This window comes from Aplidium turbinatum, chromosome 4 (assembly GCF_918807975.1).
Source record: "Aplidium turbinatum chromosome 4, kaAplTurb1.1, whole genome shotgun sequence".
Lineage (NCBI taxonomy): Eukaryota > Metazoa > Chordata > Ascidiacea > Aplousobranchia > Polyclinidae > Aplidium > Aplidium turbinatum.
The window spans coordinates 30,436,357-30,457,371 of NC_137475.1; the positions used below are offsets into that span (position 1 = coordinate 30,436,357).

At 36.6% G+C, this 21,015-nt stretch overlaps 1 protein-coding gene across 4 annotated transcripts; it reads left to right on the plus strand.

Moving 5' to 3' along the window:
• The first annotated feature begins 2,078 nt into the window (after positions 1-2,078).
• Positions 2,079-19,210, plus strand: LOC145768661 (beta-1,3-N-acetylglucosaminyltransferase radical fringe-like). Of its 4 annotated transcripts, none has more exons than XR_014288966.1 (9): positions 2,079-2,623; positions 3,337-3,385; positions 4,715-4,757; positions 6,890-6,949; positions 11,078-11,201; positions 11,272-11,385; positions 13,663-13,760; positions 15,610-15,727; positions 17,193-17,307. XR_014288966.1 is itself a non-coding variant. In XM_082580218.1 (9 exons), the coding sequence occupies exons 1-9, from the start codon at positions 2,339-2,341 to the stop codon at positions 18,160-18,162; spliced, it is 1,098 nt and encodes a 365-aa protein (XP_082436344.1). In that variant the 5' UTR covers positions 2,079-2,338; the 3' UTR covers positions 18,163-19,210. The 4 variants fall into 4 exon arrangements, 3 of the variants coding, with proteins under 3 accessions (XP_082436344.1, XP_082436345.1, XP_082436346.1); XM_082580218.1 differs by lacking the exon at positions 15,610-15,727 and adding an exon at positions 18,007-19,210 and having other exon boundaries at positions 17,193-17,361; XM_082580219.1 differs by lacking the exons at positions 11,272-11,385; positions 15,610-15,727 and adding an exon at positions 18,007-19,210 and having other exon boundaries at positions 17,193-17,361.
• Positions 19,211-21,015: the final 1,805 nt, after the last annotated feature.

Below are 21,015 nucleotides of genomic sequence, written 5' to 3' on the forward strand. Positions count from 1 at the left end.
CGATTCAATGTCATCAGATGTTGAATGCACCCAAAAACAACATAATTTGCTACGTAGACGGAGCGTGCGTTTAGCTTTATGCGCTTGCAAACATACTCGATGTCGCTTTCGAGTCGAAACCTCTGCACTCTGCAGTGAATCGCTCGTTGTGAAAATGAACTTGAAGTGTTTGGGATCCCAGCGACCTCGGCTACAGCGGAGCAATCGTTTTCAAAAACTGGCCTGACCTTCACGAAGCTGAGATCCCGACTGACGGGTGACCATGTCGATCCGCTTGTGTTCATAAACACCAACATGGGCCTGGAGCTGTAGACGTTAATTGTGTTCTTTTTTCGCAAATTTTCATGGCTTTTTTTCGCGTTTTCTATCGAATTTTCATGTCGTTTCTTTCAATAAAATCTCATTTTGCAGTTTGGTGAACAGTTGTGATATTCGAAATCGAAATTCGGAAATCGAAAACAAATTGAATTTTGATTTTCGAATATTCAAATAATCGAAATTGAACACCCCTAGCTGTAATCTATCCATGCCACGATTTCTTTTGCTGTAGGTTAGGTGTTATACACATTGCACTTTTAGACATTTGTTTCACGTAACAAACGAACTAAATGGAGTTGGTAATCAACAACGTCAACGTCTATAAGCGTTGTTCTTGTATCAATATAAAACATATGTAGGTAGAAGACAATTTTTTTGTGAAAGTGTGAGCATGGCCTTTAAAATGTCGTTTAATATCTTACAGTGAACCAGGCAATGAACGTTCAACAACAGTTTCATAAAATGAACCAATTTCTTATCAGCATGTTACATTGGTATACAAAATGTTTAGAAAACAAATAGCCTACAAGCCGTCGCTGAAACGTCATCAAGCAATATAATCTCGTTGAAAATATAAGCATGAAAACTCAAACTGTGAAAAAAGAGGACATTTGAGCATTTTTCAGTGTCCTCGGAGGACAATTCAATTTTCTTGAAAAAAGAGGACAAATCCTCCTAAAAGAGGACGTATGGTAGCCCTAGGCTACGCTACCTACTTTAGTCTACTTTGAACACTTTTCACAGTCATTTGTGTGTATTTTTTAAAGTATTTATGCTAAATATCTCAAATTTGGTCATCATTGGGTGTAACTAAACAAAAAACTCAAGTCCACTTTGAAAAGCACTACAAACACATTGATGCAGCCAAACAACAATAGGTGAGGGCTACTTTAAACAATGTCCAAACTTATGCACACCAACATAGCGGTAAATCGCTAAAAAAACACTAGAACACTAGATGCAACCCAAGAACACTAGATCTACCGGTAGTGGAAAAACACTAGGAGTGGCAACACTGCGGTACGGTACCTTACTTGTTTGTAGTTATTTTAACAAACAGTTGAGTGAATGCATGGTTGCCAATCGTTCTGAAAGATGTGAAGAACTGGAAAAACACTTATAATTTGGGACCGATCATCAAGCGCTCTGGAAGAATTTTGTATATAATAGCCTACCGGTATCTCTTTGCTTGGGCTCTAATTTGGGCTCCATTTTAGAACCCCCAAAAGATTGGGCTACTTTTGGGCTACTTTTTGCATTAACTTTGGCTCTTTTTTATATTAACCTCTGGCAACCCTACATCTAGCAGAACACATTAGCTCTGAGTACCAAATAAGCACTAGCTTCATGTAGTGCTGACTAAAACTTTACCAATTGGTACCGATTCTCAGCAATTTATTTTTACAGTAAAAGTACTTGTTATTTATTGATTCTATTTTTTGTTAAGGCTTGTTTTCAATCTAATGAATAAAGTCCAGTTTCAGCATATTTTCATATGTATTTTCATTATCCAGGGTGAGACTATTTACATCCAAATAAGTCAATTCCAGATAGTTAACTGCAGACTAATTCGATAAAAACATTTCTACCTTGTGAGACCTTATTCAAATAGAAGAACACATTAAGTAAAATACACATAATGAACTATCAACCCAAAGAAATCAAGCTAAATTATTAAATTAATTAATTAATTAAACCATTAAATTTTCTTGACAAGTTAATGAAAATGGTTTGGGATAATGCAATATATATTATGCTATAAAGTGATTTGTGCTTTTATTCGATATGTGATTAACCAATTTCGACTGCATTATATACAAAAGTGTCAGCTATTCTTTATTTTGATATTGGCAGACACCACCAAACTGTAAGCCATTTAGAAACATAATTACAGTAAAAATGAAAATATTCTTGGAAATTAATCTCATCCGGTTAGCTAAACGAGATAAAAATAGCCCCTGTCCTCAAGTGTTTAAAGATGATTCTGTTTATCATTTGAAGAACTTTAAGGTGGATCATAATGAAAATCAAATATGTTCGGAATTTATTTCTTATATTGGTGATTGTGTTACTGTATGTGTTGCACCCATACATTCATAGCATATGGAGTGAAAGAACAGCAGAGAAAGTGTCAGCAATCTACAAAGCACATCAAAAGTTAGCTAAACAACACTTTGCTTCAAATCAGTCATTTCAACCTGTGGCATGGAATGATGTTCATATCACTGTGAGGACCACAAAAGTCAAACATCTTTCACGATATGCTTTACTAAATAAAACATGGATCAAATATACACAAGAAAATGTATGTACTTTTCAGAAATTAAATTTTTTATATAGCAATTATGATATAATAGTGTGCTATTTCCAGTAATTAATAGCCTAGGCTACAGTAGTATCACACAGTACTATACTTTTGAAGTTTTTACTGTACGTACCTTTTTTATATAAAAAATGTGTCATTTGCCACTTTGATCATTTCAAGGTAATATCTGTAAGCCTTAAAATTTATTATGGAATATGGCTATGTTTACTGCACTAGTGTTGCCAGACAAGGAATATGTATAACAGATATATATAATATCGGTACTGAAGATGAGGACAGGCTATAGTTTTCAAAACATTTGCTGAACAATTGAACATGAATTCAGTATCTACATTTTGGCTTTATTTTATGATTAAACAAACAAAGGGTCACTTCATTTAATTTATCACTCTCAAGAAAAACATCATTAACTCCTAATTGTGGTGGTTTCTATTTAGTATAGGTAGATGTACCGTAACATGACTAAAGAATTATTCTGCTTTTTGAACAGCTTTGTACAATCAACCTTTATCCTAAGCTCCGTAAGGAAGAATGACTCCCTTTTTACACACACTACATTTTCACTTGTTGGGATTTAATGCAAAAAAATAAAATAAACATCTTGGGAAAGTTTATGAATATTTTTTGAACATACATAATAAATGTCTTGCTTACTATAAACTTTTTTGTAAGCAGGATCTTTGGATTTTTAGGTTCATGTTATTACAGATGAAGAAGATGTTGCAATGCGACAGGATCTGGGTAAGTTATTGTGCAATAACTTGTTGAAACATCAAGTACCGCATTCTTGTGGCGAACTGCATCAGTGTTTTTGCGTGTGGTCTTTTTACCAGTAGGTTTTAGGGCAGCATGGTCCAATTACTGATTCATGGCCAAATGTGGTCATGAAGAAATTTGTTTAACTCAGCATCAAAAGTCATGCTCTAAAAAAATTTGATTATCTGTATATTAAATTTAGTTGCTATTCTCCAACCTCTAAGGCCAGTTTTACCCTTGTTTGGAACGGAATGGCCCGTTTTGGTGAGTCCGATTCGGTGAGTCCGATCCCTTAACGGGGGATGTTTTTTAAAATTATTGGGTACCGTAGCCTAATTATCATTGCCGTTTTAGGGTTTGGGGTTAGGGTTAGAGGTTAGGAACTCACCGAATCGGACTAACTGAATCGGACTCACCGAATAGTAGCAGACCCTGTTTGGAATCATCTAAGGAATCTAATGGAATCATCTAATCAATCTCTAAGGTCCTTATTCAAATAGAATCTCATTAAATAAGGACTAAGATTCTATTTGAATAAGGACCTTCTTATTACATATTAAATAGAATATTCTATTTGAATAAGGACCTTTTGATGATCCCAAACAAGTGTGAAGCAGTCTGTAGAGGTTGTTAGATAATATTATAATAAGTAACTTTGATGTAGGCTGTTTTGTTCTGCTTGGCTTTTTGGTTTGCACTGAGCACTTTTTGTCATAGTAGTAGCTTTTATTGTTTGTGTGATCATCAGTATAAGTATATAAAGTAACCTTAAAGTACAAATGTGCAAAGAATGGCTAGGGACTATAATATAAATGAGTCTGTGACAACTCAGTGCAGAAGACGCTGTTCATTATTCATGGCAAGTTGCGAATTTCACTTTGTTCATTGATGGTGTTGAGAGTAAAGAAATGTAATATTTAGCATTGCTACTGGTATGTCACTGGGTATTCACAAGATTATATAATACTGTTAATATTGTTGTAAATACAGAAAGTGTCTCAAGAGTCTTGTTGACAGCCTTCCAATTTTCCTTTTCTTGTTACATGCATATTGTATCGATTGTCTTTTTGACAGTGAATCTTAGGTTTGTTTCAGTTTATTTTATGGTGGACATTGCAAAAATGCTGAAAAAAGTTTGGCCAGCTTTCAAAGGGTTGCTCAAGCTTTTGTCCTCTTGTAGAAATTCGTTTGACCAATCTGGTTTTAGGGTATTTCCTGCTGTGTGAATTATATTTTTGAACACATCAGGTTTGTGCTTTTATTCTGAATATCCAAGCTGTACATCAAACGCTTAACTGCTATCATCATTACTAGGTGCCAATTTGGTGGTGGTCAACTGTGGAAATGACCGACCTTGGTGAGTTATCTTTTTTTTTTTTTTTTGCCAGAAACATTCTTTTTGTGACAATGAATCTGATCTACGACTTCATGCCGCGGTTCGAATGACTTGATCCCTAGTCTGCAAGGCACAAATGACACAAGACATGAATGATGCAAGATGTGAATGCCGTAATGCATGAATAACACGAGATTTGATTATTTTGTACTAAAATTAATTGAATTTAGTAGTAATTTCATTTGTCACAATAGCAATTTCAATTTTCATTTTTTATGCAAACAAAAATATAAAATTGTTTTTTGCACTTATCAAAATTAAGATTAGACTTGGCTATTTCACACCAAAACCAATTGTGTTTTATATGCAGGCCTCGAAATTTGTAGTTTTTTTCGACAGTCAAGCATGTCCTACCGGACTGGCCCTTTCAGCGGACATTTAATATCTCAACTGGACATATTTTTTGCATGAAGATTTTGCACAAAATCATACTACAGTATTGTGTAGTCGTGTTTGTAGAAGATTTTCTACAACAGAATAACTCTGCAATGGTTCATGGCTTAATTAACCGACCCTGAAGTATACTGGAGCAGATTGCTTGCAAATAAATCAGTGCGTTAATGACAGTCGTGTAATGACGCAATAAACACAATTGAAAACAACAATCCAAATTTCCTTATTACGAAAGCAACTACGATCACTTATTCCGTGGTTTTCGCGTTATAGAATCGTTGTGCCAAGCGATTACTGCCGGCGCGGGGTCGTAAATTTCCAGCTCAGAACCGTCCAGACAAATGCGCATTAGTGACTCAATAGTGTTAGTCTAACACCCTTTCTTCTGTGCAGAAATTCTATTTCTATCAGTATCAGCGTGAATAAGGTCGCCACATTCGCCTGAGCCCGTGCGGAACCCAGCTGAGACTTGCTTCTCTGTGACTTTTCTTTTTAACAAACGATCAATGTAGCGCAATCATCTTCATTGTTAAAATTAGAATACCGGTACATATCCTGCCGAAAAGTTCAGACAACTTTATTTCAAGGCAACATGGCAAGGCGTTGAAATAATGTAAAAATGGCTACTTTTGCCATCAGCTCGTTAACCACGCCACTCTAATGTGATCTTTAAAGCAATTGCCTGTACTATATTGCTTCAGCTCCGTATTTGTTCGCATTAAACAAACAATTGTAACAATTCAAATTTAAAATATATTTTTGCTGCATTAGCTCTATTTTTGTCAAGAATTTTGCGGCAGTCATTTATGACTGACCAATGAGTCGGCTTCGGCAGACATTCGAGGTCATTCCGGAGGTCATGTCTGTCATGACCGCCGGAATTTCGAGGCCTGATATGTATATTAGTAGTTTTATATGCATAGTAAAAGTAGTATCATACATAGTAGTCGCAGTAAAGCTATTGCTTTCTCACATTGATTTGTCTATTTTTCTTTATCATTACCTTCGATTTTAGGGCTACTCGATTAAATCTTATTATTCTCAGTGATGATGTTCAGGAAGTTTGCCTTCGGAAACATTTTTGAATTTGCAGAATCCTTATCTATGGCGTAGGCTACATTTTTTAATGTTATTATAATGTGAGGCTGAATCACAATAATGTGATGTGATGAAAGCATCTTGTTGGTGTCAACATTTTTTTCAAAATTGTGTTACGGTGTAAAAATTTACAGTATGTTTGATGAAGCTCCTCTTTGTACAATTTGAGTAATGAGTATGGTAGTTATTATGTATTGCAGCACTAAAATACAGGATTATTGGTATCGGCCTAAAAAAGAAATATTGACGCAACTCTAGTTATGATCAAGAACAACAGAAAAAGAAGTTAGGCTGCGTTCATTGATGTTGCAAACAGTTGTTGCTGCTTATCAGATTCACCCAATATCATTCATCACCGTTTCTAAGAGAAATAGATCCTGTATTCGGTGGATCTATTCTGGCTTTTGGTCTTTATGTGACTCAAACTTTAAGCTTGTGTGCATGGTTGTAAAGTAATGTACACATATCTTCACTATTTCATGACTGACTTACATTTAAACCGCAACTTCATTAGACAGGTGTATAGTATCAGTTTCAATTTCTCCATCTAATATTATGCATTATTTTATTAGTATTCTAATTTTTAATCAATATCTTTGTAGGACAAATCAAGCATGCAAATGGGGAAGAGAATTTGATACTTTCATTGAAAGTAACAAAAAGTAAGTGTCTTGATCAAGATGTTTGATTAAATACAATCCAAAACTGTTTTATTTGCTTAAAACGTAACTGTTAACTTACGATACGTTATGATCTAGGTGGTAACTTTCAGTCACTGTCATCATGCTGTTTTTTCTTTACCACTACCATGGTTGGTGTTTTTGTTATCTGCAGGACGCTGCAGTTGGTTGGGCGTTTTGACCAATCAGAATGCAGGAGGTAACACGACTGAAAGAAATTTTGCTGGAAAAGTTGAGTAAATCAGGGTTCTCGCAACATTTGCCAATAATGTCGAAATTTTCAGAAGCATGCCAGCAACGCACTTTGATAAATCCGAAATGCAGCCTATCTGAGAAGTCACCATTTAAAAATTTGTGTACAAATCTCATTTACAAAACTTTTGTTGCAACTTTTTTCAAAACTCGCCTTCTGATTTTTCCCAAGTTTGCTTTTGACAAATAATGTTGCAAGCTGTGAGAAACCTGATCTCTCAAACTTTTCCCCTGACAGAAGAATGACTGATGTGACAAAAGGGGAAAAGAAATTTAGTGAGTAGTGACCGATAGCAATATAGACCAATGATTTATTAGCGTCTATAAGACAGATGGTTTTGTGACCAAAAGGCAATTCGGATTGAGGCTAGAGAAAATATTTAATGCAGTAGTTTTAGGTTAACATTTATTTGTGAAAAGTGTTGTTTTATCAGAGCCTTTGATCATTGTACCATCATAGGTGTGTTGTCAATGTGCACTGTGCAGATCTTGACTTTGTTACCCATGATAGTCTTTGAACTAGGTATCATATAAAGAATTAGAGTTAGAGAAGGTGGGAGCAAAAAGAACATGCTAAGTTGCTAACTGTAAAGTGCCCTATTTAAGCAAACAAATCACATATCCTGGACCTATAGTGTTTATTGAATTAACATGTCATGTTACAACAACTGTCCAGAGTATGCAACTTAATGTATTTTTCTTTGTTTAAAGCTTTGGTACAGAGTTTGCTTTGTTGAACCATAGAGAAATAAAACAAAGTAACTTCAGCGGGTTTAACATGATGTATTACATACACAAATATAAATGTTATATTGTGTATGTAATATAAACAAGCTACCCAAACAAACAAATATATATAAACAAGCTACTCAAGAAAGTCTGTAATTATAAGCCAAAATAAAATATATTGAAAGCTCATTAGTGATCCATTGCCCACTAATGTTGAAAGATAAGAGATGCTAAAATTTGAAGAAAATGTCTAAATATATTGGACATGTTTTTATAACAAAGAGCTAACAAAACTATTTCAACCCCTTTGCCGCCGAGTTTGCCGCGAGTGAATTTTCGAGTGTGTAACACTCACTATATTGGGCGCCTCCCAGCCCTCCCTGTCAAGGATTGCTTTCTTTTGCTCTTTTGCCGAAATAATAATTGCCGTTGGAGACTTCGCTTGTGTCCATTGACCCTAGGAAAGCATATCCGGAGTTATTCCAAGTAATGCTTCAAGTATTTTATTCTGCAAAATTGAAAAGTTTGAAGAACTACCTTTTCCTTGATCATCGTTTTTATAAAGATGCCTCATCTTGGTGTAGAGGTCAACCCAAGCTGATTTACGAAAAAGTGAGTATCCTAACAGAAAGAGACGTACAAAACACCTTCAAGAAATGATTTAACTGTTGGACGTTTAACCCAAGCTGATTTACGAAAAAGTGAGTGTCCTAACAGAAAGAGACATACAAAATACCTTCGAGAAATGATTTAACTGCTGGACGTTTAACCCAAGCTGATTTACGAAAAAGTGACTATCCTAACAGAACGAGGCGTACAAAATACCTTCGAGAAATAATTTAACTGTTGGACGTTTAACCCAAGCTGATTTACGAAAAAGTGAGTGTCCTAACAGAAAGAGACGTACAAAACACCTTCAAGAAATGATTTAACTGTTGGACGTTTAACCTAAGCTGATTTACAAAAAGTGAGTGTCCTAACAGAATGAGACATACAAAATACCTTCGAGAAATGATTTAACTGTTGGACGTTTAACCCAAGCTGATTTATGAAAAAGTGAGTGTCCTAACAGAAAGAAACGTACAAAATACCTTCGAAAAGTAATTTAACTGTTGAATGTTGAACTTCGTGTTGTTTTCTCTGCTCTATAATAGTCTTCACCTATTCCTGAAAAAATATCTGCTAGATTAGCAGCTGCGCAAAGTAAATGAAGAAAAGTCATACATTTATGTTGGTGATCACAGCGGTAAACCATAATCTCTTCGTGGGAAAATTGTAACATAAGATTCCCGCATCCGTTCGTCTGTATGTAATGACCGAAGAAACACTCTTTTGAAACCGTCTATTCAAAATTGTATTTCTGTAAAATTAGCCACCTGGCTGTCGAAATTGGGATGCAACACCCTACACCACTAAAACTTGTCACTACGATACAAACTACTTAGATAAAAGACGGAAACTTTGTCCAGCTAGCAAGCACTAAGCGAAACAGTTACATTTGCGTTCAACTTTCAAGCAACAACCTTACGAATGACTAGAATAATTTGCGATATCTCAAACTCACGTAAACAGTAACTGTGACGCAATAATGAAAAACATTGTCACGCAATTCAAACAGGTGTTCAAAGGTGGTGATGCAATGTTTCATCAGGTCTTACGAACGATGGTGCAATATTTGGACATTTTCTAGCAATTTCCATGAGGAAAGATGCCAGCTAGGTTAAGTAGACCATAACGGTTTTTATATGACGTTTGATTTGGTGAAAATTGTTTGTAACAGTTAGGGACAGTGGAATACTTGGACGACTCACTTGAATGATTTTTATTATGATATGGACAGCTGGAGGGTCACTGCAAAATCCAGACATTGGTAAAAGGGAACGTTCAAATATTACGTAACGCTTTTTTTCCGAATTTTTGACCCCCCCCCTCCCCCATGTAACGCCAACGTAACGCTTTTTTCAATCCCCCCCTCCCCCATGTAACGCTTTTTCACTACGAATTCAGCACAAAAAACTTCCATTCCGTAATCGAAAGCGTTACGTAACGTTTTGCTTGAACCCCCCGATGTGACGCTAACGTAACGCTTTGCATAAACCCCCCCCCTCCCCCTCGAAGGCGTTACGTAATATTTGAACGTTCCCAAACTGCAAAAAGTTTTCTTTGTTCTTCCGTGAATTCATTCTCATCAAATAAAATGCTATATTTTGCTGGAAATTTTGGGTGCTAGAACATTGGTAGAACCTTACTACACTACTGCAGCGTAGTGATATTACCTATCACTGTAGCTTGAAGTCTACCACTGCATTATCATAACTCGAATAGTATTGAACTAATATGATATCACGTATTTCCATACATTTATTTTAGCAATTAAACGCTTTGTACATACGTGGACAGGCGGAATGGCCCGTTTCGGCGAGTCCGATTCGGCGAGTCCAATTCGGCTAGTCCGATTCGGCGAGTGCCATATTCGGCGACAGCTCTTTTCGACGAGTTCCCTATTCGGCAATTTTTTTAATTTTTTTTAAATTTATCGGGTACTATAGCCTAATTCGCATTGCCGTTTTAGGGGTTTGGGTTAGAGGTTAGGGTTGGGTTTAGGGGTTAGAGTCTTATTTCAACGTTTAGCGACGTTAAAACGATGTAAAAGCGGCAATGATAATTAGGCTTTTAAAATTTCCTACTTTTACCATTCTTAATTTATGTGTAGACTATTGGACTTCTGCAAAATGTTAAAAACGTTGAATTGCTAGAGTTTTGGACAGTAAATTATAAATCTTCTAGCTACTTTTCCTGTAGCATAAGTTTCAAAGCTTTTATATCACATTCACATATATGTATTTGATATTTAATTTGATTTAGTTCTGTATATTAAAAGCTAGGGCTTTGGTTGCCAGCAAATAGATTTTATTAATGTCATTTTGCTTGAGGTCTTTGGCACTATTACACTTACAGTATAATGCCAGTAAAAAAATGTTACGCTGCAATGTGAATATTGGGGTTAGGATTTCCTATCAAATTATAAGTTATATACCCACTACTTTGTTTTTTAAATTTAGCATGGCGTAACTGGTGATGCACAGCAGGCTCCTTGTTCTGCAATTTTACCCAAATGATCCATGGTAGGTGGTGGTGTCGATTTGATGATGACGTCTATCTCAACCATGAGGTGCTGCTTCAGTTGTTGAACAGTTTCAATCCCGATCACCTGATATACCTCGGCCGTCAATCCCGTTTGGATGGTATTAAGGTGGGTCATCTTTTTACATAATTTGCAACCTCTATCAGCATGCACTTATCTGGCATTGTTTTATCATCAGTCTCTGCCACAGTGCTTTGTCTTGCTATTGGAGAAGCCATGCGATCAGTATGCAAGCGTTGATATCTGTCCTGAGAACAGAGCTTTGCTCTGGATTACAGAGTTACTGGTGAAGGTGATATCTTATTTGCTTGTGGTAGGATTTTCGCATGGATTGAAGTGTATTGTAGTTTTCAACACTCTAATTGTGGGCTTGTGCTTGAACTGGTTCAATTTGATAAATAGAATACTGTACAAGTGCACACAGCACATACATACAATCATACATTTTCACAATAGTATAAGCAAGACATACACTGTATAAAAGGTTTCACAAACGGTGCTACAAAGCCAGTTTAAACATGCCCGAAAGAAGCGAATTTCACTTTATTCTCAAATGGCCTTTTCTTCATAATCTGGTATTTCAGTAGCGAAATATTTTATAAGTTATGCTGAAGCGGTCATGAAGGTGATTTCTAGTAGTCTACAAAATCTTGAAAAAAGTAACTTTATTGAAGTTAAAAGTGCTAAAGTAAAAAGTTTATTGACGTTATTTTTATCTATGGGATGAAACAGAAACGAAAAACTATTACAAGTCAATCAAAAAAGTTAAAAGTTGGTTCAATGTGGTTATAAATTATAAACGTAGATCGCCTAACATTGAGTAATCTCACTGACTCATCGTGCTCCTTTCTAATTGTTTTATTATTAGTCTCTTCAGTTGGCGTGGCTAGCATTCTTTCAATGCACACGCAGTACACATACGTATTACGTAATTTGTAATATTTTCTGGCACGAAATATCGGTCTTTACTCACAGCTTAGCATCGACAAATTACGCTCTGTAGGGCGTAGGCTGCTGTTTTTGTTTTTTTCAGTCTTTTAGATTGTACTCATAGTTTAAGCTGGCTCATTTCTTTTGCAACAACACTTTTGCACATCGCATGCTTGTTTTAACTTTTTTTGATTGGCAAGTTTGTAGAAGACCTTCAGTTCTCCAGTTACGTAAAAATTAGCCTAAAAGTGATAATGTTTTGCACCGAACTTATGCTGTTTTACCATTAAGTGTACCATAAACACTTAAACAGTCTTTCTTTATGAGGTGTCTACTGTCTATTTCTCCGACCTGCATGTTTTGCAGATTGTTTTCTCTTAGAACATTTACAAGTTTTGCTTAACATGAGCATTGTAGCTTGAATTATCTTATTTGAACTATCAATTAACTTGCACGAGTCGTGATTTGTGTGATATCTAGATTGTAGACCGTCTTCTTGTATTTTTTCAGCTAGCACCTGGCGTGTAAGTGACGTGATACTGAAGTTGATCTTCACATGTAGATTTGTTCTAACTTTAGCAACTAACCAGTGACTTTGTTGATGCAGTAGCGTTTTTATTACTTTTGATCCTGGTTTCTTTGATGGTTTGTTTTGTGGACTTGGCGTGTAAAAGTTACAACTTATACTGTAGTTTCGAAGTGAGAAATCGTACCTTTCGGTGCGGCCGATTTGGAGACGCCGCTTTGGAAATGACCGTTCGTTGCCGAAGTTCTCGAAAATCCCGATTCAGTGCTGCTTCTGTTTATTCAAGACATTTTGTAGGGATCATTTACAAGCCTTCAAGCTCCCGGCGGCAACTTTCCAAAAGGTACCATTAAGCAATCCCCTTTGATCAACAAAAGAAAAACGCAAATAATAGCTAAATTAAGTCATCCGTTTTCCATCGGCTGACTTGGCGCAGAGGGTTAGGGCGGTGATGCAGATAGTCATTTCATTGATGTGGGTTTGATTCCCACCAGTGCTATAGCTCTTTTTTCTTCTGCAATTACCAAACAAACTTCGAAGGGGATTTTTTAATGGTACCTTTTGGAAAGTTGCCTCCCGGCGGCCATGGCCCCCGAAAAATCGTAAATGGCTTTCAAAACTACTGCGTTGGTAGACCATTTAGTCGCCAGCTTTCATAAGCCTACACTTTTCCACTCTCCTAATATGTTAGACTTTTTCCCCTCGGTCGCGTTTATACCTGAAACTTTTTTCTCTTCACTTCCATTCGCAAACTTTTTCACAAACAAGGCAAAGTCTTTCACAGCCCGACGCATATTCTGCTGATAAAAGTTTTGCAAAAAGACTGAATGTCGACCTATAAAAACTCGAAGACTAGCCACATACTTACTTTGGAAGCAGTGTATTTAAATACAACTGCAAATATGTGTCAGCATTCTTCTAACCTGAGTAAACGCAAAAAACAATATTAATTAACGGAGGCCTGCGTTTAAGTGGGCCGACTGACGTGTTGCAGTAAGGTGAATGTACAATGGGTAGTGTCATGCAAATAATGATTCACTGTCAAAGAAAAGACGTGATGCTGTGAAAACCGAATTCATGATTGCTCAATGCTCAGAGAGCGGTGCTTTTCAGACTTGGTACCGTTGTTGGAGGTTCCACCACTTCTTCTTGACGGGAGCTTCTATTTGCTTAACAAAGTCATTGGCCACGTTTCTTGAACCGTGGATGAGGTAATTATCAACTGTGCCTTGGGTTTTCATGTACAACCATGGGCGTCGTTTTTTTTCTTAGAAGAGAGGAATTCTGGGTAGGCGAGAGTTTTCAAACAGATTTCATTTAATGTGTATGTTCGCAAATTCGCAATTGTTAGTCTTTCTCACAAAGACGGTGTTTAGCGTCACTGCAGCAATTAAGCTTTAATAGGTTTGATGTTTGCTTTCTTGCGCCTTGCGATCTTATGAGCGCTGCTAAACTAAACAAACTTCTTTTATGTTTTCCTTTGCGACCTAAAAAGCGCGTGACTCGTGACCTGTTATCTTTAAAGTGGCGCCTTCGGATTTGCCGCAAAATGTTCGGACAGGTGACTGCTGACTGTGCGGATATTGCGGTTTTGTACCGCGCCAAGCTTACGTACAATGTGGTCATTCAATTACGCAGCACGAGTTCAGTTGTGAAGTAGTCCTGAACAGAAAAAGGTTTTCAGATTCAAAATAATTTTTCAATTGATCATGCTACTTACTGTATATTTGGCGAAAATGTATTCAGAACTTCCGAAATGGAAACAAGATGCAGCATTGCAGCGTGATATTATACAAAAAAGCAAACGTAACCAAGACGGAAAGAAATGTGACCTGTTGGAAATAGGCGTACATATACCCGAAAGCACTAATATTTGTTATTTATTTGCGTCAGACAAAGCTGTCCCTTGTCCATATCTAAAACAACGAAATAATACACACATTGCAAATGCACAAAGGTCACAGAGAGCCACTTTGGATGTTGTCATGGTTATTTTATTGTCATGTTCATTATGATGTCATGTTCATATTCCCCTTGTTACGCTGACCCGGAACTGAAGTTCGATTTTGACGTAATGAAAGTGAGACCATTCGGAGAAAATATCAAACGTGGCTTTCTCTCACCAGGAAATGCCAGCGTGTGGCAGTTGCCGTAGCAACAACAATGCAGTGAGTACCGAAAATGGTTTGCAGATGCGGATTTTTGTTTGTAACCGCGACGATATTCAATATGTAAATAGAGGAAACGTACGACATGTGCTTTTAGAAGAGAGGAGTGCGATAAATGCCCGCATCCGATTAAGCGTTTCAAGTACAGACACACTTGTCAGCGCAATTTCGATTACCACGAAAAGCTAGGCCACGCGGATTCTAATTGTCTTGACTTTTTGCTCTAGACAGGTTTTCAACGTGCGACGTCCCAAGTGAGCGAGAGAGGTGAGTTCGGCGATTTTACAGCGTATTGGCTTGATATCAAATCGTGCTCAAACGCATTTTTTTCAACGCAGCGTTGTTGCGGAATTGCTTTGTTCTGTCGGATACCTAGCGAGAGACATAGCTCAAAACAAGAAGTTGCATTGCAGTTGGTTGGATAATTCAGCGTTTAACAAAAACGGAAATAATCGTAACGAACACTTCGGAAGTGTCATGAAAACAGGGTGGACGAAACATATTTTGCCCACTCTCATTGCCCTCTCGTTGCCCACTCTCACGGAAGGGTAGGCCCGGCCCACCCTACTTCGACGCCCATGTATTGTGTACTACAGTATGTAAGACTTTTGTATGGTATTTCTTCCAATACAACCTTTTAATTTTTGTTGTTATTTCTGATTCATTCCATTCTCAAATTGGAGTATGAAAATGCCACAAACAAAACAATCATTGAAATCTGTCAAATTGGGGTGATTTTCTTTCCCCATAACTGCCCTGGTGCATTGCACACTACACCAATTATTATACCCTTGTCACTAAGCGTACTGTTTCCTTAGTGTCATCGTTTTTTTTATTTTCTCGGAAATGAATTCGATTACCGTTTTATGATGCAACAAAAATTGAAAAAAAGCTGATCCCCAACAGCTCTTAGATGCACATAGGACGGAAAGAATCTCTGGGTTTGTAAAAGCGTGAAGACATCGGTGCAAGGAAAGAGCTCGTCACTCCACCAGTGGAAACAAAACCGAGTATATGGCTCATGAATTATCCATTTTTTTAGTGTACCGGATTTCACTGTGTGTATGCATTTTCCCTTAAGGGGGCAGTTCTACTTAGAATCGCATTTTTCATACTTGTCATAAATAACAATCTACACACAAAAGTTCATCCACAAACCATATATTGCTGGAAAAAGGAGGAAACAAGCTATCCAAAAATATCTACTTTGTTAGGCTGGGGCAATCCATTAAGGGTTTATACCATTTTGAATTTGTACATAAAATCAACCGATTGTCTCCATTGTAGCCCTAAAAACTCGAAAATGGCTATAGGTAGGGACTTCAAACTGCATGGTGATCTAGTAGGGTACCGTATCCTAGCCATAAATTGATAGAGAGGATTTCTTTTAACTCTTTTATTTTTTTAAATATAAATTTTTTTATAATTGCTATGCATCGAGAGCAAATTTGACTTCAGGATTTGGTAATAAAATATTTATTACTCTGAATAATCATTATGTCTGTAAGGGCCTACTGTACATCTGTTAAAAATTTTAGCTAATTCTGACAAGTAGTTTTCTAGAAGAAACATTTTTAGTGCACAAAAACATGATTTTGAGTAAATCGCATTTGAAAAATAGAATTAGGTAAATTTATGCCATTGACTTTAAATGTGACTTTTTTTTTCTATGTCCATTCACAACAACTAAAATATACATAATGAACAAAATACTGACTACTGAGTTTACACATACCGTACACAAATTAAATATATCAGTGGCCACCAGGTACATAAGGGAAAATACAAAACATCTTGCAACTAACATTCTCACAAAAATGCACATGTTTATTCACATTTTAAACTGAGGTGCGTTCAGAAAACCTTCCGCTTGAAGCCTAATGAGGGCAAATAGGTAAAAACTGACTGCATATTCGGAATCTACGATAAATTTCCAATACCATTTTTTTTTCTAAGTAGAACTGCCCCCTTAATACAATTGACATTAATTCAATATCGCTACTTTAGCCATACACTTAAGTACGTGTTAATGTGAGCGAATTGTCTTGTTTACTGTTACATCACGTGGTCAGTGTATACTGTGTACTGACGAGGTCCAGGCAAAAACAGCTGTCCACCGCGTACCACAGTCGACTATCGATATTCTTACACTGAAAATTATGAGCACTTTTTTGATAAAGGTTCGACCTACGTTGGTTTTTTCACTTAAACGGTAACGTAATTTTAATCTATTGTATATTAAAATCTATTGATAAATAGATTAATTATTTAAATCTATTGATATAATCGTATATCTATTGATATTATCCTAAATCTAGTGATATTATCGTAAATTTAAATCTATTGATAAATAACTGACCTACAACTGTCATTTCCATAGTTAGCTTATGCAAGCCATACGAGCGTACTTTGCTTTAGAAAATGATAGATAGCTGATTTTTATTAGTTTATTAATGTTTTTCTCCGTGATCGAAGTCACGGTAAATTTTTGCAGTTCTGCGACACAATCTTTACGTATGATGACGTAGCATTAGGCTTTCTTGTGACGGAAATTTTAAAAGTTCCTTTCGTAGAGACCTCATTGTTCCACAGCCACGCAGAAGATTTATCAATAACGATGCGACATGTCAATCTTACTCAGCAGGTGGGTTCGTGCTGGCTGTTGCTTGCTGCGATAGTTCAATGCGTTCAACACTTTATTGCTATGTCTTCTGCAGATGTGTTTAGCTTGCAGATTTCAATATTGTGAACGGTATTGCTTCAGCGATGGTACTAATCTATCTTTTTATACCAATCCAAGAGCGGCTTCTATTGTTGCTAAGGCGTATATGTTAGCGATAACCCATGTGTACTGTATAGCTAAATTTTTAAATACTTTCGAGATTTGATGCTCAATTGCTCAGGCTTTTTGCTGTTTATTCACAAACAAATATATCTTTCGTGATCAGGAGCTATTCAGTCATTGCTCTTATAAAAAAAAACCTACACAAAACCATCGATTCTTCACCCGTATGGAAACGTATCCGATTGCACTTCTGAAATTCGCCCACATCTGAGAATCCTGTTCTCAAATCATGTTTGTTGTTTTATTTGAAAATGTAATTATCTTTTAGTTTTCTTTTTACAGTAGTTGTTCACACATTAGTGTGCCGACAACTTTAACATTGCAAGGAAATCTTCACTGCAGAAAGGTGTGCATCAATACCGTAACTTTTATATATATATATATATATAAAAAAGTACAATCTTATTATTATGGAAATTTTAATTGTGCATGTTATTCATGCAGGCGACTTTCAGCTATAAATTTGGAAACATCACACCATTTGGTGCTGGTCTCCGGCCCGCGTTTGACATTAGCCACGATCCGACGCGGTTTCTTTCTATTCACTGCATGCTCCACCCTGGTGATGAGATATGCCCCCTAACACACTCACAACCCTGACGATGAGATGTGCCCACAATGGATAAAACATCCTGACGATGAGATGTGCCCACACAATGCGACGATGAGATGCATCCGGGCGCTAAGATTTCCCTACTGCATGCACGATGAAGTATTATCCAAATTCAATTTAAGCAAAATTCTGTTACAAATAGTCAAAAAAGAAAATTGAAATATTTCGGACATACAATGAGGCAAAAATCCTTACAAAGCTCATTAATAGAAGGGAAGATAAATGGTTAAAGAAACAAAGGCAGACCAGGAATGATTTGGACAACAAACATCTCTAAATGGAAAATTAAATTATAAAAGTGCCATACGAAAAGTTTATGATCGAGAACAATGGCGCATTGTATCCAATCGTCAATACGAGGAAGAAGCATAAAGATGCACCGCTCTGACGATTTGATCTGCCCCCACCATAAGTGCCAATCTGCTGATGAGATGTTCTGTTTATTACACACTTGCACAAACCTCCCTGACCGATGGGAATGCTCCTCACTCCATACACCACATTGACGATAAGACTACCTCCATTACTACATGTATTACCATGATGACATTTCCCCCGTACATGCATAACCTAGACAACGAGATATGCGCTTTCATAATGAAGAGATGCTCCCCCATTGTGTACACCATTCTGACGTAGTGGACGATGAGGTATGCCTCTTCACTACATGTATCAACCTGTCTGTAATAGTGCACCTCCCATCAGATGCTTACCTTACATGAGCCATCCTGGTAGATGGACAGTTGGACACTCCTAATGACCAAATGCATTTCAATTCAAGTTTCACCCTGGTGTTGAGATGTTGCCTCTACTAAGTCCATAAACCTGATAATCAAATGTGTTCTACGACATGTACAATTGTGCCTGTGAATTGTACTCACTAGAATACATGCACAATTGCACATGTCATGTTAACGTGTAAGCTTCAAATTTGACTAGAAGCCTATCTGCTATGTTTGATAGCAGTCACAATCGTCAATGTAAGTTCATGATCTAAGCACTAGTTGATAAATACAGTCGTTGTGTGATTTCGTGCTATTTGTGTGCTATTATTGCCGTACAAGTAATAGACTAGATTTTGGCATTGTGCTGGGAATCCGCAGAGCATCTGTAACAGGTAAAGATTTTTTTTTTCAACATAAAACTGCGAGTGATTCAGTGATCACATTTTGACAATTTAGATTCTCAAAAAACTATCATTTCAAGAAGATTATACAGTAGGATGTTTCATTTTTTTTACGATTTTTGAAATCAAAAATGCTTGAGGTCTAATCAGATGTATGTGACCAACATCTAATCCTGGGGGGGCATGCCCCCCATGCAAATTTGCCTTAGGTTTTATAGCTTTTCTTGCAATCTGAGCCTTCCTTAGCTGATAATTGCTTGAGCTGTTTTGCAAAAAATGAGGTTTGGAACGCACCATGAATCCAGTGTCTTGATTTTATATCTTTATCCTGCACTGCAGGAAAGCGGACTTGAAGCGCTATGCAGCGGTGTATACACCCGACCCGTTTTCTTGATGATCTTTTAAACTACTGTGCTTAGGTCTCAAGTAGCCTATATTATACTATCTACAGTAGAAAACCGCTAGAACTTAAACTATGAAGGCCAAACAAATGCCAATCGGAAAACTAAAAAAGACCAAGCGTCCAAACAAAAATAGTATACAGTTATTTTTTACTCCTTCACTTCAACCGGTCGAAATGCGCATGCAGCCACGATGAAAATTGTCGGTTCACATCTCAAAATGAAGATAAAGAGTGCTTTTAGCAGGAATGAAAAAAAATTTTCAGTGTATATTTATAAAACTTAAATATTGTACCAATCTTTTATGGCCATGTTCAGAATTTCTCAAATGCAACCCTACTACTCTGCCAGTGTTAACCTAGTGCAACACTCTTCATGTACTGTTTTAAGCATTATGTTTTGTTTTGAAACAAATTGCTGCTGAATTCTGTTATGTAAATTGCGAGCTAAACAAAGATATGGACACTGATTAGTTTTGATTTCAGTCACAAGCAATACAACTGCACAAGGTGATTTCAAAAGCAGAAAATTAGGCTAGCAACAAGGCGTTTTCACATAATCTGTTAAATTCTGTTTTGCTCTCCTGAAATGACATACGTACAGTTCTTCTTTTTTTGAGAAAGCCTTGTGTGTAGTGTGACCCTGCTCGATCTAATATGTTTCAATAAAATGTTTTTAAAACCATAAAATAACATCAGTTTTTGTGAATTCAACATTATCATAAGCATTAGGAAATGACAGAATGTTAGTTTATTGGTGATGTCATTGGGATTTTTTTAATTCACTGTTGGTGCTTTATAATTATGTAGTGTACTATATGGACACCTTACTGCAGCATTTTAAATTTGCATTGGTGCACTAGGCCTATATTCTTTGTATTTACAAAATACTGGTATTGAATTCCCGTGTTCTTTTGATGACTTCACATGCACTCTATAGTAACATAATTATAATGTTCATTGTTCATCTAAATGCAACATAAAAATTGTATTATTGTACTTGCTGTAATTTTGGAACATTAAGACTGCTATGTTTTATCCAATGTATCGAAAACATGCCAGGGTGCAAAGTAGGTGCTTTGCACCTGCTCTTGCCGGCATTTTGGATAGTAACAGTACTCTAGTGTGTGTTTATCTTTTGATCAGTTTGACAAAGAACTCTTTGAAACCAATCCATGCTTTCTGTTATACAGCCTTTGTCAGACATTAGTTTGTAATCATGAGAAGTAAGTTGTAATTGTATTTGTATATACATTTATTGTGGCATAATGATCGGGGAATTATTCAATGATGCACAGCAGAACTGAATGAATG